Source organism: Lipophrys pholis, assembly GCF_963383615.2.
Source record: "Lipophrys pholis genome assembly, chromosome: 3".
NCBI lineage: Eukaryota > Metazoa > Chordata > Actinopteri > Blenniiformes > Blenniidae > Lipophrys > Lipophrys pholis.
In genome coordinates, this window is record NC_137627.1 from 11,487,223 (window position 1) to 11,512,068 (window position 24,846).

Consider the following 24,846-nt stretch of genomic DNA (forward strand, 5'->3'; position numbering starts at 1 on the left):
GCGTTTTCAGAACACAGTAGAATAGAATAGAACAGAATAGTTTGACAATGAATTTATGAAACATCATAGAGCCCTACTGGCTACACTCATGGTTCATCCATCTATTGTTTATGTACCACGCAAGCCCATCGCAGGCCACATTTAGACGCACACTCGCCTCGGTTGACAATTGAGAAATAGCAATGCACCTCAAAAATGCATTTCTGAAGATAATTGGTTCACAAACCTCAAATAAAAACGCCCTCTTTCCCGAACCTGAACTCAAACTGGGGACAATCTTACGATAAGGCGAGACTGCGAACCACACGGTGCAAAGTGAACAAAAATAGAAATGCACATTTTTGTTTTCACTCTTATTTATTTCGCTTTTCATGACAAGAGCGGACACTTAAAAGAGCAGCGGGTGAGTGACACAAAGCTTCAAGAACAGCCGGTGAAAATTACAAAGTGTACATCTTTCACTTACTCCTGAATCCCACTGAGCTGCTCTGTGAGCGTTTGTAAAAGAATACCAAAATATAGTAAAGACACTGAGGTGTAACTCACCGAACAGCTGAAATGAAAAGAAAAACAACAAACTGCTGCATGAAGACTGTAGATGGCATATCAAATCTAACCGATCTTAAAAATCACACAACAGCATACATTCAGAAGAAATGTTCATAGTAAAAAGCTTTGGGTTTCCCAGATATCAACAGTACAAAAACTTTAAAGTGTCACTTGGTGAGAGAAAGTCAAGAGCTGCTAAACGGGGCCGTTCACAGGGAGCTGGTCTTCATAAAAGCATTTAACTTTAATCTGCAGACAGCAAAACATTTGTTCACGCCAAAGAAACCGTAACTTACACCGTCTTCATAATAAAGTGCAAAGGTTGGCAGGGACGGACTGAAAAGGACGACATGAGTGAGTTTCGCAATAATACACATAGAAAAGAATGATACTCATGGTCTCCATGTGTTTAATACCAGAAGAGGCTTTCCTTGTTCCTAAAGCAGACGTATAACTGGCTCATAAGCACCATTACCAAAGGCTAAACCCAGGCCTGCCAGCCTGGGAAGAGTCGGCTGAGGTTTTTGGGGTCCATGGCTTGTTGGATGAGTAGGTTGACCTGCCCCCTGACGCTGAGCACATTGCCCTCCTCCAGACCCTTCAGCTTCTCCTGCAGCCGCAGCAGCACCCGCTCTGCCACCTTGTTGAAGCTCTGGCTGTCACTGCGCAGTTCACCAAACAAACAAATGGGATTACAAACTGACTTTGCTTATTATGAGTGGATTCATCCGTCATAAATGTACAGTTATTTCCCCACTGTGTGTTCACCTGGGTTTCTGAAGGCTGACTTTGTTGCTGGCGCCGATGGTGGAGCTCAGACTGGCGTTGAGCTCCTGCTGCTGGTACTGCTGCAGGTGGAAGGCCTTCAGAGGGGTCATGGTCCAGTCGAACAGTGGGTCATACAGCAGCACCTAGGAAACAACCGAAACACAAGAGGGGAAAAATACACAAATGCACATGGGACAGAAGACAAGAACCTGGGAGTTGAACGGAGTGGTTGTGTTGTTCCTACCTCGACAATAGTCACCAGAGCTTCCTGAGAGCTCCTCATCACCTCCATCGTCTTCTCACAACATCTGATCAGAGAAAGAATGTGGACTTCACATTATCTGCAGCACCTGTCAGTGAAATATAGCTGCACGCCTGTTCTAACTTCAAATACAGTCTAATTCCTGACACACAGCGCAATCTAGAAAGTCAAACAAGAGGATAATCCAGTTTGCTTGGATCGATCAAAGAGAAAAAGTTAATAGCAAAACATAAACAAACTTCAGTTTTAATCAAGTGAGATAACATGATGCATAATTAGATCGTATACATTTTTTTTTATCAGTTATTTCTACACTCATAGTATACAATCTAAATGTTTTAAGTGACTGAAATATTTATTTTAACTGTAATAATACATATGGCCTCAAGCTAAAAAACAGGAGAACATATCACCTTATGAAAAATGATAACATTTTGAGATAGGACATGTCTCACTAAATATTTCAGTTTAAGTGGAATACGTCCAAAATACGTCACAGATTTAAGTCATTGTGAAATAATAATCTTTCCCTTTCATATATATATATATATATTTTTTTTTTTTTGTAAAAATTGTTTAAATAATGAAAGACAATAAGTAATATTCTAATTTCTAAGTGCTGAATATTCATGTTCATACCAGAATATTCTACTACATGTTGTGTTCTTATCTCAATCCTACTCATGAGGGAAGTGACCATATTTGGTAACTTCTGCGCTTCGTCTGGTCCAAGTTAAAAAATTGTGAATCATATTTCAAACAAATTTCTTAAAGTCACATTGTCGCAAATCGTACATTATATTTTCAGATTGCAGGACTTGGTAGTGTGAATGTGAGAAATATATTCCTTTGTAGCTCGAAAGGATGACAGACGTGTAACTCGGTCAGCTTGACAGATTTTTTGAATTATGCAAATATAAAATATAGATCCTGATTTAGGTCTCAAAAGTTGGAAACGGTGTGAAATTACCTGCCGTTTTATAGCGTTTGTATTGTGATGACATGAAAAGCATTCAGAGGAAGAATTTGTTGATTATTGACAATAACAGAACTTTTGTATTCATTTAAAATGATATGCAATGATCAGAAAATGTCCATGAAACGCTATAAAGCTGTAAAAGTCGTGACCAGCGTCCCCAGACTCGTTCTCACCTTCTGAAAACTCCCTCGACCCCCGTGATCCCCATCCCATCCACAATGTCTCTGGAGAGTCTGAAGGGGACCGTCTCCGGGGTGGGGAGGACCTTCCCCTGCTCAAAGGCCACACCTGAACCACACCCGCCCCCCCCGGGGAGGAAACAGTTCATGTCGATCATTTTAAAAATGAACTTCGAGTTTTACAGGTTTGATTCGATCTTTCATCCCACCGTGGACAACAGTCATCTCAGGGCACTCAGAAGGTGAATTATGGCAATAAAATGGAGGTTAAATCAAAGCAACGAGAGAGCGGTTGTGCTTGGATTTCAGTAGAATGACGACAGAATAAAACAGCGTGAACAAAAAATATATCCAACAAAGTCTACCTAAATCAATGTGTATGAGTTCAGCAGTCTCTTCGTCGATCAGGATGTTCTGGATGTGCCGGTCACCGAGGCCGACGATGTAGCCGACTGTGGATACACAACACAAAATACATCAAAGCTTGATATTAATATTTTATACCGATATCTTTAAATCAAAAGAAGTGTTGCCTTTAGATTCCTACCGAGTTATAGAGAGTTTAGACGCATGTACCTAGACTGACTCTTACAGGAGTCTTTGTGATGGCAGTATTATGCAGCTGTGTTATTCACTTATTTTTCACTCTTCGAACCGATTCACGTGCACAAATGTACAGCAATGTGCAGCAGTATGCTGTCCCTGGTAATCTCTTTAGTTCACCCATTACAGAAGTCATATTGTGTTGCCGGTATGCAGACAGATATAGGATATAGACGAGTCTCGCTAATTTTTCCTGAGCATGTGGCTTTTCTCCAGCTTTCCTCACTCATCAGAAGACATGCCTTCCAGGGCGACTGGTGTGCCGGTATGCTTGAGTGTATGTATGTGTCTTGTCTGTCTTTTTTTGTTTGTCCAGGGTGTATCCTGTCTTCACACACTTTAAGCTGGGATCGGCTCAAACCACTGTTTTGTAGAAGACGGATGGGCCTGTCGGCTTGTACCGATGGATGAAGTGGCAACACTCCGAGTGTAAGCCAGCCGTTTCTCCATCCACACCGCAGGATCCAGGAATCGCTCCATACAGAAATATCGAAAGACCGGACGAAACCTCTTGCAAATGTCCATGTACACCTGCAGCTTCTCATCGAATCTCAATTTCTGCGCCTCCTGCGACAGTGAAACACAAGGGGATCAAGTCAATCTTTTCATATGGCATCCTGCTTTCCTACCGACACCGCTCTGAACTCGTACCATCATCTGTCTGCGGCAGGCGAGGTTGGTGGGGTCTTGAGGTCGGAAACGTTTGTGGGCTCCTTTATTGGGATTCACCAGAAACTCTCCGATGGGCACGGTGCCGGAGCACCACTCCAACACGCCACTGCGCTGCGAGAACGGCACCACCTGGAACAAAAGTCACGGGGGGATATCAACGGAGTTGTTTCTAACGGCGTTTTTCTTACAGTAAAGCGAGCTCCTCATCAACACCTCAATATGTCATCTCAAATGAAAACCAAAGCCAACCTTATACTGCCTGATGTTGAGTTTCCTCTTCCGAGTGTCCGTGTTGCGCTGCAGGAGCATGGAGCACATGCCAAACACCTGCTGCATCACTGCGTCCTGCCGCAGGTCGTCCCGGCCCTGCTCACACACAGTGAAGGGTCAATGCTTCCCAAGCAACCAATAATTACTTTCAGTCGTGCTGGCGTTTTAGCATCCGGACTTGTGCTTTCGCTTCAATATTTGCGGGACAATGAAAACAGTTACCAAATGTCAGACCTGGGAGAGGAGATGTCAGTCCAGTTCCATATTTCGCGATACAGAACAGTGATGAATATAACAAAATGAAGTGGTTAGCCCTCAAAGTGAGAAAACCTCATTTTCCAGTTGAGGTTGGGGGTCTTTTTGTGTTCCATTCTACTTACTAATGTTACATCACACAGCAAGATAGTTTAACCTAACTGGTGACTCTAAATTGCCTGAAAATGTGAATGTGGCAGTGTGCGTGTGGCCGTCTCTATCCCTTCGCCCTGTCCAAGGATTCAAATCAAATCCAGCATGTAAACAGGACAACATGGATGAATGGATGACTTAAAGATTACTCACTGATACATGGAATACTTTGTATCAAGGAGTTGTTAATTTGGGTTTCATGCTCACTTTTTAACCAAACATAGTCATTAATTATTTCAGTTAAAAAAAAAAGCAATTTCACCATGACTGTCCAAAGTGGTGAATTATTAGCCTTGAAGTGGCGGTCAAGTGTTCCTGCAAACACAAACACACTCCGACAAACACTCCTCAGCTGCCTCTTGAAGAATGTCTTCATTATGTGAAAGCCTTTTAGGTTCGCCCGCTACAAAAACAGGCTTAATTATTACCAAACGGGGCAAACTTCAACGGAAAATAACCCAGGTTATAAATGAGCAGCTTTATTCACGGGAGACCACGCGCAACTCCAGCATCAAAGAGCAGAGATTTGTTTAGCTGAGAACACAAAAGATAGACAGACCGAAAAAATGAAGGTTTCTCTACGTGTTTGGAACATAAACGCAGGCACAATTCAAACAAACAATGACACACACACACACACACACACACACACACACACACACACACACACACACACACACACACACACACACACACACACACACACACACACACACACACACACACACACACACACACACACACACACACACACACACACACACACACACACACACACACACACACACACACACACACACACACACACACACAAACCATATGGCAGCATGTTTATATTACTGTGTTGTATTTGGTGCTATATAAATAAAGTTGAACTGAATTGAAATAAAATTTAATTAAATAAATGCCCAATGCAACTAGTAAGTCCTATTGAGGCCGCGTTAAGCGTTAACTCATTATATTGTAGAAGGAAGAAGCTGAACGAATGCTTTCAAGAAAAGTGGACGTTACTTAAATTTGTCTGTGTTCTTAAGGTGTTTGTTGTAAATTGCAGTTATTATAATTACTTTGACCAGCTGTCTCCTGCTTATGCCATCCGAGCCGAAGCAGTCGATGATCTTGGGCAGGTTAACTCCTCCAGCGAGGCGATAGTGCGGCTGAAAGGATCCGACAGTCACCAGGTTTTCGTACTGGCCGGACGGATCCACCTGTTCACAAAAACACACAACTTGTGGCAACGTAAACTTTCCCAAAAGTGTCGTCTTACGTGTTGGTTACTTCAGTGTCGTGTTATTTGCTACGATATTGCACTTAAAACGGCATAATTTTGATCAGTTCATCTAAACCCTCTTTCCCCGACTGTGTTTCCCATTATTAGAGGTCAATCGCACCCTCCATCAAAGCCTACCTGCCTTAAAGAAAGCTTGGGAAAACTTTATTTTTTTACCTTAATTTCCACGGTCGGGATGGCAACTTCAGCCAGGTCTTTTATTTTCATGATGGGCTGATCAGCAGGGATGGGAATCGCCTCTGAAATGAAACAAGAATGTAAAACGTAAGACACCTGAGCCTCAATCTCACATGAAAAAAAAATTGCAATCACCTGCAATTTGCATCTCTTTTTTCAAAATGTGCTCACTGTCAATAAAAAACACTGAGGCATTAAATCATTTTCTACCATTTTGAATCTACAGTAAAGAAATTCATGAATTGTTGAGACCGCTACCCAGTATTTTTGTCTCCGTGCATCATTGTGCATGGACCACTCACTCTTGTCGGTCTGGTGTTTGCTGGCGTCCATGTAAGCCAGAGTGATGTAAGCGTCACACAGGCGCTCGATGTCTCGGACCATGGTGGCTCGCTTTTCCCTGATCGTACCGATGATCTTCCGGGCCACGTCTGAACGCTCCTGCATGAGGGAGACCGTCAAAATGTCCTCAAACGTTTGGAGGATCAAAACAGGCAAAAGTAAAAATAAAAAAACTGAAGAAATGAAGACGTTTGTTTAGAACGTATATCGTGTCCAAGATAAACCAGAACGAAGCAAACGCATACTCGGATGGATAATACACATATCAACGTCACACAATATTTAACAATTTTCTTTTTAAATCTCACCGAGTCGAACTGTGAAGGTTGTTCTGGTGCACCCCTTGACGGTCGGGACATGCTGAAACTCTCGTCTTTGTTGGCGTTTACCAGAGCGAAGATGATGAAGAGCGTGTGGTGCGGGTGCTCCAGAGAGGCTCGGCTGATGAGCTACGAGAGGAGAGACAACAAGTAGAGCAGCTGTCGAACCTGAACTTTGATTTAAGCAGAAAAACGAGGAATGTGGTGCAATTCATTCAAAACATTTTCCATCTACTACAAAAATACAATTCAATGAAATAGAGCAATTAGTAATACTGGACGGCAACACTATGCAGCACTGTTTTAGTTCATTTCTGGCTTTTTTAGATTCAAAATGGCCAAAATTGTTACCTTATTTGATCTTAATACATTACTGGTTGCTACACGGATGTATCACATAAAAAGGTAAAAAAAAAGAAAAAGAAAAAAGAAGGCATTACATCATTGAGGACATGGTGAAATCCTGTATCTTCATCATTGGCGGTTTGTATTTTGGTTCCCATTCGAGCAGCCAGCTGATACATAAGAGGCAGAAACTTGTAGGAGGGAATCTGCTGGACCCCTTTCTGGAACAAGAAATCACATGAGAAAAACTCTGAAACTATTTTGTTTGTTTATTCATGGCTCACAAAGCAAAGACATGGCATTAAAACGTCTGACTCGCGAACCTCCATTATGTCGCTTGCGTCCTTCAGGTCCTTATTTTCCAGCCAGAGCGAAGCCAGGCGAAACACCCAGGTGTCGTGCTCCTCGCCTTGCTCCAGACAACGGATGTAATTCTCCATCGCCTTCGACAGGAAGCGCAGCCGGTCTGTCATCAGGTTCAACAGAGCCTGTTCATCCAGCTCCAGCTCTTTCTTCACCTTCACCGAGTACCTGTCAGAGGAGGAGATTGTGCATCGCTTTGGCGGAGCCTTCGCAAGCACACCGGCCTATCTTGCATCCAGAAGATGAAAAAGAGATAATAACCTGCTGTTGGATAAGTTACGCTGCCTCATCAGAGACACTTCCTCTTTGGCCTTCTCCAGCAGCATCTGCTTGTTGTCAAACTCGGAGGATTTCATGTATTTGTCAATACTCTGGTACTGAACATCTGAAAAGCGAGCCAGAGACAGGAAAGCCTCTGTCCGCTGGCTGAGGAGCCCAGAATCCTGCACCGGTGACTCCTGCTCGATAATCTCCATCGCCTGAGAGACAGTAAAACATTTATCGATATCGAGAGCAACTTTCACAACCTTCACAATATTAGTCGGGAGCAAAATACAAACAAAAAACATGCCTGAATGCAAAAGTTAAGAAAACAGAAAGCAGAAAAAGGCACAACGAAAAGTGATAAAACAGTTTTTAAAAGATCCCTAAAATGACGAGGATGTTTAAAAGAAAGAAGCTTAAAACTGGGGGTGGGAGGGTTTCGACATGAAACTGCTTTAAAAAAAAAAAAAGAGTCAAAATTGTTAAAACTGTCAAAATCTCAAAATTTTCTTTAAAAAAAAAAAAAAAGTTGAAACCTCTAAAATGAAGTACAGAACCAGCCTGGAAATCTGATGAAATGTTCACCATCCTAAATTGTAATTGCAACTTCATAAATGCAACATAAAACATTATGTTCATATTTCAAAACTATGTAAGAGAATTTAAGAGCATTTTTAAGGTTAATGGTGTTTTGCGGCTCCAGTTAATTATGATTTGGTGGAAAGTGACAAAAACTGCTCTTCTGATCTTTAATGTTGCAAACCTCCGCACGAGACATTCACATTTTACTTTTGCAGGAACGCATATCTAAGAACTGTGATTTTAATAAGGGTGTAACAACGAGATCTTACCCTCTCCAAATAATTATTAAGTATGACTCCAGGACTTTCCAGGCAGGTCTCAGCCAGCCAGTTACCGCACAGTCTGAGGCTCCGCGTGTAGATTGGTGCCAGAGAAGGATTCATATCCACCTGAGCGAGACACAGAAAAAAACTGAATAGAGGTGAAGGCCACATCTTGTGTTACAAATATTCCTAATGAGGCTCAATACAAAGACTGTAACACTTATCAGGCCATTTAGATTGTGTGTTTGACCTTTTCCTCCAGTTTGTGTATCATCTGCCTCAGCAGGCTCAGAGCCAGATCGTGCTCTTTCTTCGCCCAGAACAACTGAGCCTCCTCCAGCTGCCACGAGGAAACCAGCACGGACACAAAGCTCTCCCCATCAGCACCGCCGTGCTGCTTCATCTGGTAGACTGCACGCTCTGCCAGCTGGACAGGGACCACCATCAGTCACCGATCTGCACCTCACGCCCACGTTCACACCCGCATGCACACATCCGTGACGCTACCTGCGTGTTCCCAGCTTTACGAGCCAATCGGCAGAGCTCCATGAGGTGGTCGGTGAGGACGGAGCTGAGGTACTGGTTACTGTCGGGGTCCGTGGTTCTGGATAACAGGATGTGCTGGGCCGCAGAGCGGACGGCGAGAATGGGCTCCACCAAAGAAAAGTCGCTGTCAACAAGCAGCTGGGAGTGCTGCCGCCACTGTCTGCAAACTCCACTTAAAGCCAGATCTGAGAAGGGTCTGACACACAAAAAAAAAGAGAACAAACAAGTTAAAACGACCAGACTCTACAAATCCCGCAGAAAGCATTAGTGTCGATGTGACTGCGTTGGATGTCGCTGCTGCAGCTGAGTAGTTGTAATAACCTTGAAAAGAGAGGTTTCACACTTTCAAGCTCTCTGATGCTCTGCAGGTTTCTGAGGGCCGGGTAGAGAGAAGAAACAGCCTCCAGACTGCCTCTGCACAGCTCCTCCACTTCAGCCACCCTGTGGAAAACAACAAACATGTGTTGGAAATCTGTTTCAAGTTTATACTTGACCTTTAATAAAGGGCTGTGTTCATACCGCAGGCAAAAGTGGCCCAAATCTGATGTTTCCTTCATCAGCTATGCAGCCATATCCAATTTTTTTAATCTGAACAGCACAATCTTGGTTTAAAAAAAAAAAACAAACGGATGTATATTTTACACCCTCGGTCTGAATGATTTTGATGCATCTCTTGAGACGAATGTCGCAATTCTGCACCTTCCTTAAACTTTAGGTTGAAGTCTAAAGGTTTGCCAGCTTGAGTGCACAACAAATTCAAAATTGATACATATACTAAGATACACATAGCATTAATATTTACATAAACACAGCACACTCCAGTGACTTCACATCCCCTTTTGTATATACAGATCCATTTTTCTTTACTTGTGAAATTGAAATCTGATGATGGCAGTTGGACATTTATAATGGAAACAATCATGCAACTGAATCAGATCCCAGCAAAGAAATCTGAATTGAGCATTCAGACCTGCAGGATGAATGGAGCCCAGGAATCCACCATACCTGGCCTGTTTGAGGGTTTCATCAAATAACGAGAACTCCTTGTCCCTGAGCGCTTGCATGGCACAAAACACAGATTCATTGAAGCTGGGATTGGATTCCTCTCTCCTGATAATCAAACACAAAAGGAAATGTTACAAAGTAGTAGACAACATCTGAGAAATATCTTGTGCTTTGTGCACTTGTGGCTCCCCCTCACCTTTCGGACACCTCAAAGTCCCACTGCGTGTTCCTCCACGCCGCCTGGAAGCGGAGGTCACGCAGCTCAGACCCCCACTCCACCCCCTCACTCTCCAGACCCTTCATGTAGGTGGACAGGATGCTGCTCAGACCGAAGTTCTGCAGACTCTGTGGGGACATTCAAGAGAAATACTAGGTTCACTCAAGATTAATGCATGTGTGTCAGGAGCAGGTTTACTTGTCATTATCTTTTTGTTTAGTTTTTTTTCACAAAATGTCATGAGTCATCATAACCTTGCTGTTAACAGTGCAGCCTCTACAATCTAACCTCCATGATTCCCACTTGTCGGGTGACTTCAGGTAGAGAGCGGTGAAGGTCGTATGAAGTCAGGGCCTGGCCCCACATCGCCTCGTGTTCATATGTCCGAATCCTGTTTTAACCACAAAACCACATTAGAAATCATGAGGATAACAGAATCACAAAGACAACAAGAACAAAAACCTAATCAAGTGTTTTGGCTGTTCCCTTCGAAGGTCACCAAACCCTTTGGAACATTATAGAAATTCAGACGAAAGGTGGCAATATTAGTCACACACAGTCACTGGTTAGAATAATCAGAATGTATATGATAGGAAACCGCAAAAAATGTTCATTTTAAAAATAATTTTTCTACCGTGTCAGTGGACATGTCATCGTCTCCCCGCCACAACCGTACAGACTGTCAGGCTCTCCGATGCTCCGATAAACCTCAATCAGCAGCTCCTATTAACGCGAGAGAAAAAAATCAGAACCAGAACAAATGTGTGGAGAAAAAAAAAAAAAAACTCTTGATGCAGAAGACAGAGTGACCTTTGAATTGCCTATCAAGCAAGTTAGCTTTGGAAAAATCCTATTTCTTACATGTTTTGAAGTTGTTGATTCATCAAGCATGACCCTTGTGTAACTCACTACTTCTCAGAAATAATACTGAACAAGAATTCCTGTTTTTACAGTTACTTTAAAAAAAATAAAAAATAAAAAATCAATAAATGCTGATGCAAAAATGTGTCTGCAAAGAAAAGCAGACCTGCAGACTGATGTTAGAGTCGTGTACGCTCCTCTCAGTCAGGCTGGAGATGTTGAGGTTCTGGCTGTTTTCCTCAAAGTTGATTTTGCGGGTTGCTTTAGACTTTGTTCTACAGATGTCGGAAAGAGATTTGAAGTAAACGTTTCAGTTAATTCAAGTTTTAATATAATAAGGTGAAACTTGAAGTCAATGTAAAAAAAATAAAAAATAAATAAAAGTACTTCTTGCTTACTTGCAACTTTGGTCCATGTTAGCTTTGATCTTGTCGACGTAGATTTCAATGTAGAGCAGAGCTGTGAAGTGAGCCGAGCAGGACTGAGCAGCTTTGGCCACCTCCAGGTAGTTCAGCTCCAGCCAGAAGTTCGAGTCACACACTGTACCACAGGAGTTACTGAGAGGAAGATGCAAACAGTATTTATTAAAAAAAAAAAAAAAAAGACTGATCCTAAATCAGTTTAAACAATGAAACGGGAGCAAGTTTAAATAAAAAAAAAAAGTCGACTAATATTTCCGAACCTTGCAGCTTCCACCGATCTGGACTGGTGTCTCAGGTAGTCAATCACAGCAAGCATGGTACGCAGAGAAGTGGTGTCATACAAGCCATTGCTTGCAGCGTCCGACTCTGCAAAAGAAAGATAAAGTTATCACAGATGAAAACGTGCAAGGTGCGGGAATGAATAAGGTGTAGCATTTCAGTTTACTATCATAAAACCCTGGCCGAGTGTAAAACTCACCAGAGTCTGAGTTGAGCGGTGTGGCGGAGCGACTGGAGGCCTGAGCGCTTCTGGAACAAAAGCTGAAGAAGTCTTGAATGTGGGAGGAAAGCAGCGTCCTCCATGAGCCGTCTGAGTCGTCCCGAAGGATGGAGTGAATGATGAGAGGCAGCAGAGTGTGACAGCAGTCCACGCTTACCTGGAGTCACACAGAGTCAATCTAGAGCAGCTTCGCCAACAGCATGCGACAAAAACAATAATAAACACCACAAATTGGTTTAAAGTACAAAATAATAGATAAGAATCATGGGCTTTTTTTTTTCAAATTCTGCAATAATTTTCATGATGTTTTTGTTCGCCTTTAACACAGTGTCCCAACGTTTTGGCTACCCCGGGTGTGTGTTCTTTAAGTTGCTCAAGAAAAACCGAGAATGACGTGATGATGTGAACTGAAGTTCGCATTCATGTGCTCACCAGACACAGCGGTCGAGACAAGAGCAGAGGTTCACTCCTGACTCCGCCGCCGTCCAGCAGCGCTGTGCATAGAGCCTTCACCCAGGCCCGGTGTGTCCCCGCCTTAGGAATCCAAAACTCCTGACTCTGCAGCTTCTCCATGGCCTGCGTATTCTCCACAGCTTTCATTTCAGTCACCTGATCAGGGACGACACACACTGATAAGAAGCAAACTCTATGAACAAATAATCATGTGGGATTTTTGTCTTTAATGTATTTTTTATTCTATTTTCCTTTTTTTAAAGAAAGATGCTCACTGCACCTTGCTCTTAGGTGTCCTGAAGGGGTTGAGGTAAGCCAACATGGGATCTTTTTTGTCTTTGTATTGTTCCCAGAAGTCGACTCCAGACTGCGTCGCCAGGACGTCCCTCACACACTGAGCTGCTGCCCGCCTCACCTCAACACTGGCAAAGGACACAGCAAATATCAACGTCAGCCACTAACTTCATGTTTGCTCATTTCCATTGGAGGAGTGCAGCTCAATGATGCCACAATCAATGTGATTACTGTTTAATATTAGTTCTACATTTACTAAAAACAAGTGCCGTAGAGTTTGACTATTAATGGTAATGAAAATGGTGGTATTTCTAAAAAGGGGCAGGGTTGGCTTTACAAACCAAGTGGAGAATTAGGAACCACTGCAATAGAGAATCTGAACCTGACACGGCAGCTCCGTGACTGTGTGTGAATGTAAGCCCATAACTTTACCGGTGCCGAGTGAGGGCGTTGTTCATGCAGCTGAGGATGATGAACAGACACTGTGACTCGGTGGAGGTGAAGAGAGAGACGGCCTTTTCATACAGAGGATCTCTGCCGTGGAGCAGGGCAAAGGTGGAGAAGTCCACAGGACCCAACTCTCCCAGACAGTTGCCTGCTGCCTCTGAAACAAACATATAAAATATAGTGACGTGACGCATCAAATGAAACTGGAAAATGTATTTTAGAAGAATAATATAAGTTCCAAACAAAACTCCAACACCTCCCACATGAGTGACTAAATAACACAACCCGTGTAGCATCATTTCCTCAAACCACTCGCCACATTTGGAATTCTAGTGCTGCGCCAACACGCAAACTATACAGCAGAAGAAGGCAAAAACACTATTTGTCTCAAACTCATGAAACTGTACAGAAATGATCACCAACAAACTCATCCTGCTGTTGCGGTGGAAGTACTCGGATTCCATACCCAGTATTTCAGCACATCCAGGGTGGTTGGCTGCCAGTTTACAGAGTTGCAGCAGATTGAGGACCAGTTTAATCAGCACGCTGTCACCGGGGTCAGCTGCAAGACATTTAGAAAACCTCAGAACACAGAGAACATCCATCATGCATAGCGAGTTTCTCCTCTTGAGCTTCATACCATGACATTCTTTGAGCAACTCCAGGATCTGTCCCTTGTTGTCGTGCAGCTGTCGGGTCAAATCCTTCAACCCTTCCAGTCGAGTCAGTGGCAAGGAGTCACATGATGTTACTGACAGGAAGTGGGAAATCTCCTGCAAAACATAAAAAGATGGATTATGTAGGAAAGGGCTGTTTTAGGGTTCTTTTGTTTATTTATGTCAATTCCTGAATATAGGTTGGTGATACACAACAGCCAAAAAAAACAAAAAAAAAGGATTTTTCATTAAATACAGTGAGACTATTCTGAATTTTAATGCTGTGAGGTTGTTGGGTTTTTGTGTGTGTCTGTGCATTTGTTGCTCTCACCTGTCTGAGTGTGAAGGTGCTGGTGTTGTATTTGAGTTCGTGCTGCACAGACCGCAGCTCTCTGAATTCACGGACGTCAGGAAAAGGCTCCAAACAGCTGATGGCGTCTTTTAATTTCTGACGATTTTCAATCACAAGAAACTGCAGCAAGCTGAGCACCTGTGGGGCGAAAGAAAAGAGTTTGAAACCTGATGAATAAATCTTAAAAAAAAAAAAAAAAAAAACTGAATAAAATCATAAACAGCTCAACAGCTTCATGAGGTTAATGAGAAGAAATGTCATGTCCATATCTGCACTCCACTGTATATTTGAACTTTATTTTAAGCAACTAAGAAAATCAATTAATTGGCCTAAGACAGAAATGGGCAACCTTGTTAATAGTGAAGTCACACAAGTCTACCCGTGTGTCTACTGCAAGATATTAAGGGTGTATGAAAATGTTAGCAAGTCATTTAAAATAAATTGCTCAGTGAATGGCTGAAAATTAGTCGTACTAAATGAAAATACAAGGAATAATTTGTTTAGATGCATGCATAATCAAGCTGCAGAAGCCAAATGAAAAATAAGACGTCTGAATCATCTGAATCAAAAAGGGGAGGCGTACTCTCGGAGCCAGATGTGGAAGATACTGCTACAGACTTTCCGGGGATGATGCATGACGAGTGTGCAATATAAATTTTAAACACAATTTTTTTATTAACCACCTGCGTCTTACCTGCTGTGAGATGGAGGTGTTAACCTGAGCTGTTAGAGTCCCGACAATGACCTGCAGGTGGCAGTCCAGAGCATCGTCGCAGAAGTGCAGCGCTGCCTGACACACAGAGGTCAACAAGTCGCAGCAGAGACCGAGGCTTCGGTTAGAAACCTCATCGCACTTAAGTGGTCTGTAGACGAGGGGAGCACGAAGCAGTCGTGTTAATTCATCCAGATATAAAATTTAAATGTGCTTATAGCAGCAGAATCTTGCTGACCTGCTGATATTGTGAATGAGTGTGTAGATGATGTCTCTGAGGACGAAGGCCCAGGCTCCTCCCAGACCGTCCTTCACCTCCCGCAGCAGCAGGCTGACAAACAGATGGTACATGAGGAGGACGCGATGGCGCTCGTAGCTGTTGGTCGTCTCAGCTGCTCTCTCACACACCGCGAGGAGGATCCTCTGGATAGAAATCTACGCGGACCAAACAGAAGACCAAAAACATTAATATCAAGAAAAGGGGGGACAAAACAAAGACAAAAGATGAACTGATGCAGAATAGATATCTGCACATATGAGACATCTTACTGGTGTTTTTGACAGAATGGCTACCAGCGGCTTGTGGTTGGCAGTGTGACACTTGCTGAGGTAATCCAGAGTAGATTTGATGACGTAAGAGCTGAAGTATGGAGGGTTTGGTAGAGGATCCAGTTCTCTGAGATGCAACAAATGGTCATTTAGGCATTTGTAAGAGTAAAATCAATGAACAGAAACGTGTGAAAATGAAATGAACCGAGGGAAATAGTAATCGGTGTAAATTTTAACGACTGCTACCCAGTGAACTGTTTCAGGTCTCCTTCTGCTTCACGTCCTTCATACAGGGTCATCAGCAGTTCCACTACGATGTCTGCCAGGTTACTGTGAATCAGGCTGTCAATTTGCTGTGGACACATTTCAAGAGATGGGACATGATGTAGGATAATGTACATCTGGTACTCTGCACAGACGCGTCACAACCTGTGGTGTTGAATTACTTGGAGCTCTGACCTGAGAACAGTTCCTCATGTCATTTTGACTGGGATAGATTATTCCGAACATGTACCACCTCATTGTAAATATCGTGCAGGAAGTCTGAAGTGTAATAAATGTTTCCCTCCGTTTGCACTGCATTTAAAGCTTTTCATCCTTCACTGCTAAATCTGACTTGTGACTAAATATTTTTATAACCTGAAAAGAACCCCAAGATACTCTTCAGTCCCAGCTCACTGTTACAAAGTCCTGCAGTGTTTACCTGTTTGCCCAGACAGCTGGTATCTTTCAGCAGGTCGTACACTCGGTGGGCTTTCTCTCGCTGCTGTGCGACCAATGCATCTTGGCCAGAAAGTGCAAAGTACGGCAGGATATTGACCATGATTTTGGGAAAGCAGTCTGCCAGTAACTCTCTCACGTCCTTCTCCAGATACCTGCCGATGGACTTCACCTGCTCAAAGTCCTCCAGGATGACCAACTGGGGGATCAGCACCTGGTAGGAGGAGCTACAAGGATGTAGAAAGGTGTTGGTCATCGATTACTGTTTCTTCACCACGTACAACTAAACTTAGTAGAATTTCTTTTTAAAACTTGGAATAATGATTTTTTTTCTCACTGATAGAAATCTTTGACTGTGTCGTGACCGAGGAGACTGTAAGGGAAGGATCCGAGAGTGTAGCGGTCATCAGACTGTCGCTGTGAGAGCCATTCGGCCACCAAGTAGTACAGGTGAGAGCTGACAAATGCTTTTACGCTCCTGTAGCCAAGAATGCTGGAAACGCTGCACAACATCTGTCATAGTGAGAAAAATTAATGTACAAAAAAAAATAAACAATCTAGCAAGGTGTAAAAAGGTTTGCTGAAGGACGAAATCACAGATGTATGAATATGTGGATATGAAGCTTGTGAGCTTTAAACCGTTACCTTTTTGATTAGCTGTTCTTCGATGTTATTCTCTTTATAGGACTGAAAGAGTGCAAACAGGCATTGCTTTTCACACACTGGACTACAACACAGCACGACAGATACACACTTCAGCAGCGTGGTTTTGCGGTTAAACATCTCGTCTTGTTGCTCCACTGAAGACCTGCTTCTCTGCAAATGATTGTCCCAAAAAAAAAAAAAAGAGGATTTTTAAAAACAGGAGGGAAATATAGACATGTTTTTGATGTTTAACAGCACTTCATTTCCTTACTGGGAGCCTCATCCCTTCCTGAGCCTTCAGGTAAATGTTTTCAAAAGCTGCCTGCTGATGTTTCAGGGGAAGCATCTTCCTCTTTTCTGGATGCTGCGGACTGAACTCCAGAAACAGCCTGGAAGCAATGGAGGTGAAATACTGTATTGGTACAAATATAAGATGACCCTCATTGTCTCACAGGTTTTACTTCATCCATCATCTCTCTCATGTGCCTGTTTACCCTGTGATGTAGCATTTTAAAGCCTGAGTGACTTACTAACAATAACATCCAGCACCTGTAGATGGCTTTATTACATACCTCTCCACTGACATGGCGACGAGCATGCGGACATGGTGGTGGTCATCTGCAAGGTGAGATGGAAGGGTATGAGAGACTGGCTGCTCTTCCCCACTGTTGGAGTTCCCAATGCTCAGGAGTGCCCACGTACAACATGGGTCCACCTGAAAGAAGAGATTTGTCCAAAACACAACAAGGACAGCAGAATTAGCCTCCATTTCTCTAAACCAGTACATTGATGAATAACTATGACAAATTAAGCAGTGAACAAATGAGCAAAAACAAAAAACTCCTTATATTTAAAAGAGGTCTGTAAACATTTAGACATGAAAATAACCAAAAGGATTGCTTCACAGAATACAAAATCAAGTGTCCATACATTTTCTTTATAGATAAACATGAATATAAATACATAATCCAAAAGGAGTGAGATGAGATGTTTTAGCAGAGCTTACCTCCAGCAGAGCAATGAGACACTGCACTAATGCAGCTCGCGCTGAGGCCACACATTTCCCCTTCTGGCTCAGGGTACTGAAACAAAGCCGAATGTGTGAGTCATCATTTATAACAGACGTTAGCGAGATCACAAATGCTCATAGAAAACAATAATTCATGTTTCGATTGTCAGAAATAGAGAGTAACCTTTTAAGACTCGTTAACACCACCAAATGTGGTCACCTCATTAAGAACACCAACGACTGTGACTACTGGAGAAGACACTTTTTACACTTCAGGGAAATCTTTATGTTTCTAACCAAAATCCAGCCAGCACTCGAAGCAGTGGCCCCTGAACATGTCTCATCTCCTCGAGGGAATGGTGGGTTTTCCCGAGGCTTTTGATGGAGGGCAACAAGCTGAGCAGTACAGCAGCGCAGATCTCTTGGTCCTGACGATACAACGAACACATATCCCTGCGAATACAGCAACATATGCACGTTACTCGCGTCACAATGCCACAACCTCAACAGCAACGAAATGAATGGGTACAAGAAGGTTGTACCCGAGAGGACGCAGCAGCAAATCAAATTCCTCGGGAGAGAGCGAATCCTCAGCGGGAAGATTCTTCAACAGGACAAGATACTGCAACAGAAGCACATTTTCATGTTTGGCAGCAAAGACGTTGATGCCACTGGAACGCCGACCCTCCTCGCGAAGCGCCGACTCACCATGTTGAGGTGCAAGGCTTTGCTGAAGTCGATTTGTTTCACCAGGAGCAGCAGCCTACATCGCACGTCCAGCGGCCTGAAGAGCAGACCATGGACCTTTTGGATGGAGCCACACTCACAGAGAAACTCCAGAACTGTGAGGAGAGCCAGATCCTGCAGGGCCAGAAAGTCGTCTGCCAACAGGCTCTTTGCACCTGCCAGAGGACAGATCAGAGATTCTGCTGTTTTTTGTTGGGTTTTTTTAAATGGTGACATACGGAGTACCACCTGCTTTCTCCATATACACCTATTTTTTCTTCCACTGTAATTCAGAGATTCAAATAAAAACCAACACATTAATAAAAACCATATTTAGATTCCTCTCACAGACACTTTATTTCCTACACAGTAGGATGACTCATACAAACCCCACAAATACACTCTGAACCATCAGCCACATATGCAATGCTTTTACTACTCTTTAGTAATCCAGGATTGAGGTTTATTGTTATTTCCACCACTTAAGTGTTTTTTTTTTTGTTTTAGGAAGAAATCTCCTCTTACCTGGACCACAGGAACTGTCATAGACATCTCCCTTCTGCCTCTGGGTCCCGTTAGAGCTGCTGCTGGACTCTTCTTCGTCATCAAACATTACAACTTCATCCCCCTGTTGAGTTCTGGTCATTTCCCAATCATCATCCGCATGATCGTCTTCATCTGTAGAACTGATTCTCTTGGAAACACTGTTTAACTGGAGAAGAACGAGAAATAGGAGAAAACGTTATGCTATATGCACAACCGTTTTACAGACATGTATTTGACATCTGTGTCTTACCAGCAGTTTACAGATTTCTGCCAAGTCACTGAGGAGGCTGGCTGGGAGAATCATTAAAAAGATATGACTGATATTATCCTGCAGAGGAGAAAAAAGGCATTTTTACCTCTCGTACAATTAACCCAATTTTTTCTTTTATTATTTGGTAATTGTCTTTATATACTTTAGAAAAAGAAAATCAATGTTTTCCGTCACCTCCTTTTCTCTGCTGACAGGCTGCGTGCACAGCTTCATAACAGATCTCAGAGTGGTCACGGTTCCTTCCTCGGTCAGTTTCACCTTCACACTCGAAACAAACGCACTGAAGTCCTGGGCCAGAGTCTGAAAAAAGTAAATATAAATACTAAGCAAACCTTCTGATGCAATTCTTCCACTAACAGCAGAATATTCCGCGTCTGTGACTAATGCAAATGTGAGGTCAAATGCTACAAATGTCTGTGAGGTTACATGTCTACCTTTGCCTTAGTGAAGAGTGGCGAGCGACAGGCTTCTTCCTCACTCAGAAATCCAGTGGAGATGTAACCTGCCAGCACACCGGTCAGCAGGGAGAAACAGCGCACTACACACTCTGGTGAAGTGGACTGAGACTGTGGAAATCAGTCACAATAAACATCAGTGTGCGTGTCTCTTTAAAGTCTATGGAGAATATCGAAATGAAAAAATAAAATAATATAAAATAAAAACACCAACGAAGGTGCACTCACATCAGGAGAGTAGCAGTTGAGTAAATTATCAGCCATGCAAAGCAGAGATTGTTCCAACTTGCTTCTGAGGCCGGGGACCACAGCGAACTCACAGTCGGCTGATACTGTTTTGGTCGACTCGCTGGACTGCTGGATCTCTGAAGGCAGCATATTGAAGCTGAACTGCAGGTACAGCCTCTCGATCTCCTCCAGGCTGTTTCTGGCATTGCGGGACACTTGATCTTGAAGAAAGGCACTTTGAAAAAGGGGGATATGTCAAATGCATTATTAAAATCAAAGATATCAGATGACCTTATGAAATCATGAACTGTACAAAAAGTTAAAGACCTGGATCATATCGCTCACCTTTCTGTTCCTTCAGGTCCCAAAAGAAATTTAAGGCCAACTTTTGTGTCTTTCAGAGTCAGAGAGACCAACATGCTGGCTATCAGATTGCGAGGAAAATCTCTGCACACAAATATAGCAAAACATAAATCTACATATCTCTATGCAACAAACACCATTCAAATAAACAGGAGAAGTAAACTGATGTTTCAAACTTTTTCCTAATTCACTTCTTCATTGAAGCTTCTGTTATCATCAAAATGTAAACACAGCTATCTGTAGCGTGTCTTTCACACACACAGAATGAAAAAGTAACACAGTGCCAACCTGCAGAGGATGGGGTGGGGCCTGGAGCTTTCCTCCATCTCATCACTCTGATCGCTCATCAGCAGCCAGCCGATAAGCGTCTCCTTCAGACTCGGTGAGACGGATCCTTCTGTGCCTCCCACAAAGTCCCAACCTGAGGTCAGTCTGAGGCTTTTGGGGACTGGACACTTCAGCAGGGCCTGGGTCAGCCAGATCGCAGCACCTCTGCACAAAAGAATTTAAAAGACAAGTGATTGCAAAGAGGATGCCACTTTTAATATCAGCAAATACTAAATGTACACAAATCATTGTGAATACAGAGACTCACTGAGATGGCTTGCATGCAGACCCAGAAAACAGCCTCCAGAACTCTCTGTCCATATGAATCAGTTCACCACGCACAATGGAGGAGAGCAGGTCCAGGCTGAAGGACTCCGTCTGAGGTGCGCTCATAGCTCGCACCGCCAGGGCCCACACTCGAACCCAGAGCCTGTCCAGCTCTGCTTTGTGAGCCTGGACTCTCTGTGGGTCGCAGGCCTGACACTGGGCCACCTCCCTCAGGCAGCGCAGCACATACATCCCCATCTCTCCTCGCCGCTGCTCCGCTAAGAGCTGGCACAACACTGACAGCAGTGCGACCAGCTCCTTGCCGGGCACCGTGGACGGGTACTTGGAAGTGAGCGTCGCAGTGATCTGCAGCCTGAGAGAACAAAAAGGAGGCTAATTATGTTTTCATGTGATTCCTTGGGAAAACAGATCAGGTAAACCTTGTATAGAGTGAAAAGAAATAATGAATGCAGTACTTAAATGAACAGTATATTCTAATATATATACATGAATTGTGTTGTGCATTTCATACCATGGTATGACATCAAAGTCGCTATGCTGAGGCTGCAGATGGTCACGCAGTACCTCCCAACACATTTCAATGCGCCGGCGCTTGCTGGGAGCTCCAAAACTGGGACTGCCCATTTGGGTGGGCCTGAGAGACGGCTGGGTGACCTCCAGGATTTGGATGTCACGGTCACCAGTGAAAAGCTACAACACAAATGAAATACAAGACTACTAAGAGACTAAATTTGTCTGAAAGCCTCCCTCTATATAGCACTTTTGAGAGTCCTTTCGGCTGCTCCCTTTGACAGAGATCACCACAGCAAGTCACTCCAACTTGCACCATCGATTTGATGTTTTTACACTTGACGTCACAACCCAGATAAGACTCCGGTTCACCACCCACAATCAAAGTCAAGACTTGACCTAAAGCAGCACACTGGGGATTTGAACTTTCAAGCTAAAATGTGATTTAATCTGTGCACACATTTGACATAACTGAGGTGGTTTGAGCTTCTTTACCTGGTGACAGATGTCAGCTGTGAGTTCAATGAGATTTTCTTTGACAGCGATGTGTCGTGTCCCCGTGACGTATTTCCCTCTGCTGCCAATTTGGCTGATCTCTCTGACCAAAGCATCATACAGATCGAACAGCAGACTCTTCCACTTGGTCCAGTTCTCGGCATGAGCACCTGAAATATAAGCGGTTTGTTAAATAACACACAGTACTTGTTGTTTGTATCTGTGCCTGACTCTGTGAGTTTATAACATTGTTAGTAACATCTTGTAATTCAATCTCATCCCAACAGCCTAAAAAAAACAACCAGCAATTTCAGCACAGGGTTGCTGTATTTCATGGAATATACACCTTATTTTTACTTTTAAGAGTTTAAAAAAAAGCCCTGGTTTGTCTGTACAACCAGAATTGCCAACACCATAAGAAAAACAAAGCCTAAGTAACGAACAAAGTTATCACTCAACCTGTGTCCTGCGTGTTGGCTCCTCTGGGATGGTGAATACACATCTGCAAGTTGAAAAACTCCACAATCTCCTCTTTGAGAGCTGCACTAGGCCTCATGTCAGCCCAGACATGGAGAACAGATGGCAGGAGCTCCTCCCCCAGTTTACAAACCCTCATCCGACAGTTCATGGCCACTGATCTAAAGAAGATGTTCAGAGCGGACAGGAGATGCTCCAGAACCAGCAAGTGTCTCTCCTGCCTGACAACGGAAAAACACCAACAAAATGTTTGGGTTCGGGTATTTTACTTAACGCACCTCCTCAATAGAGATTAAAGGACATTTCAAAGATCAGTGAAACAACTCACTTGACGTTGAGCAGGGCTTTGGAGAAGAAGCTGAACAGAGCATCGTGTGCTCCATCAGACTGCGTGCAGCAGCCCTGCACCACCATGTGAATGACTCTGCTCAACAGGACACGGTTGATGGATTTGGATGAAGAGTTAAATAAACTGCAGTAAATGTCCAAAAGATCTATGATGAGAAAAAAACATTCATTCTTACAACCATGACAGAAAAGATGAATCATACAAGCATATAAATCTCTGTATATTTAGAGTAAGATGCCACTGACCGTGCCATTGCGATGAAGTGATGTCACACCAGTACTTGCGGACAGAGAGGATGTCCTTGACAAGGAGACTGCTATAATCTTCCCCATAGGCTGAACAGCAGTATGAACTCTGCAGGACCTCCATCACATGTTTCAACAGCTCACTGCAATTTAGACGAGGACCACCTGCAAAATAATGACAAAGAGCAATGGCTGTCCATCAGACTTGTTCAAAAGGACCAAAAAAATTCAACCAAATGAGTGACACCCTGTGATCTCCCAAACAGAGTTCCCTTACGCTTGTTCGCATAGCGAATGAAGTATTTGATCAGGCTGCACATCTCAGCCATCTTCTTCTGACGCGTGGCCATCGTAGTAGCCGTAACGTTGGCTCTACTTGACTGCATGCTCTCAGTCTCCTTCTGGACATAGCGCTGCAGAAACCTGATGTGGGAAACAGAAAGCATTCACCGAACAAGGGCTCTTCTTCTTTTAGTGTCTAGATGTAACTATTTTCCTAACAAATTGCATGACTTCCACATTTATGACAAAAGAACATGGGACAAGAATTACATCTCTCTGCCACCAGCCTGACACTAGAGTATGGAAAATGGAAAACATGACTGCTTGGATGCATTTCCTAGATAAAACGTTTGTAAACAAAAAAGTGCATGCAAGCAGAGGCAGGTCACCTGAAAACAGCATCCCACGTGAGTTGTTTGGTCCCTTTTGCTTTGGATGCTGAGTTGCGATCCAGTTCTTGCAAAGTCTCTGGTGAACAAAGGAGCCGTTTGAAGTTTACAGCTTCTTTCTGAAGAAATAAAGTGATGACACATTTATTATATCCAATGTCTGACAGCACTACATTGCATCCCATGTCCAGGCTGTCAGCGGGCGTGTTTACCTTCCTCTCTGTGGCCTTGTCACTGTCCAGCCCTTTGCAGCAGAGCAGCAGACTGTGTAAAGCCAGACTCATTGTGCTTCAGAGTGGACACAGAGACAGGATGTTAGTAAATGTTAGACCCACTGCAAGGGGATTGATGTCGACACAGTAATTGAAACAAACACCAATGAACCCAGTTCTTGAACTGCACTGCAAGTCATCATAGCCTTTAGCAACACTTCAGTAAACATAAACTTGAACGATACGCATTCAAACAGTAAGTAGCTTCTGTGCACTTACTGGCTCCAGGGTAAGGCGCTGATCAGATGTGTTGAGCTTTTTACACATGCACACTAACAAGGAACAACTTAACCATTCTTGACGTGTTTTCACTTCTCCGACACGCGCACGCTTACGCACTTTTACGCACGTAGGATATTCCCGCCCCTGCAGCAGCATCATTTCCAGGTCGTGATTTTTTACTGAGCGAGTCCTTTAGCAATACCAACAACAATAAAACAAGCTATTTCAGTTACTACCTGCAAAGAGCTTGTGTTCGGATCCTAACTTAGAAGGACAGGTTTTAAATGTATGGATTCAAATGTGTGTATGATGAGTCTCGTGAAAACCCATTGACAATCAGCTGTCACAACAGCCTACAAGTCCCAGAATTCCATTCG

At 43.3% G+C, this 24,846-nt stretch overlaps 1 protein-coding gene across 1 annotated transcript; it reads right to left on the bottom strand.

Annotated features, from left to right (window-relative positions):
• Positions 1 to 348: 348 nt before the first annotated feature.
• Positions 349 to 24,559, bottom strand: atm (ATM serine/threonine kinase). Its single transcript, XM_080458943.1, is given in 63 exon segments — positions 349 to 1,211; positions 1,318 to 1,460; positions 1,562 to 1,625; positions 2,732 to 2,846; positions 3,103 to 3,189; positions 3,742 to 3,907; positions 3,992 to 4,141; positions 4,262 to 4,378; positions 5,758 to 5,898; positions 6,138 to 6,220; positions 6,461 to 6,599; positions 6,809 to 6,949; positions 7,261 to 7,386; positions 7,489 to 7,696; positions 7,790 to 8,007; positions 8,644 to 8,763; positions 8,888 to 9,064; positions 9,145 to 9,379; positions 9,505 to 9,624; positions 10,189 to 10,293; positions 10,385 to 10,533; positions 10,694 to 10,796; positions 11,040 to 11,128; positions 11,433 to 11,541; positions 11,665 to 11,823; positions 11,949 to 12,054; positions 12,167 to 12,344; positions 12,620 to 12,796; positions 12,921 to 13,062; positions 13,367 to 13,538; positions 13,848 to 13,943; positions 14,022 to 14,154; positions 14,369 to 14,527; positions 15,084 to 15,305; positions 15,309 to 15,536; positions 15,651 to 15,777; positions 15,897 to 16,003; positions 16,354 to 16,597; positions 16,708 to 16,883; positions 17,016 to 17,186; positions 17,287 to 17,404; positions 17,588 to 17,730; positions 18,022 to 18,097; positions 18,322 to 18,477; positions 18,567 to 18,646; positions 18,733 to 18,926; positions 19,276 to 19,462; positions 19,547 to 19,624; positions 19,742 to 19,867; positions 20,002 to 20,133; positions 20,251 to 20,485; positions 20,596 to 20,697; positions 20,902 to 21,105; positions 21,209 to 21,580; positions 21,740 to 21,918; positions 22,234 to 22,403; positions 22,693 to 22,931; positions 23,039 to 23,204; positions 23,305 to 23,469; positions 23,582 to 23,727; positions 23,976 to 24,094; positions 24,188 to 24,263; positions 24,467 to 24,559. Coding segments are annotated over 62 exon segments (9,342 nt in total). The 5' UTR covers positions 24,260 to 24,263; positions 24,467 to 24,559; the 3' UTR covers positions 349 to 1,030.
• Between the last annotated feature and the right edge of the window lie 287 nt (positions 24,560 to 24,846).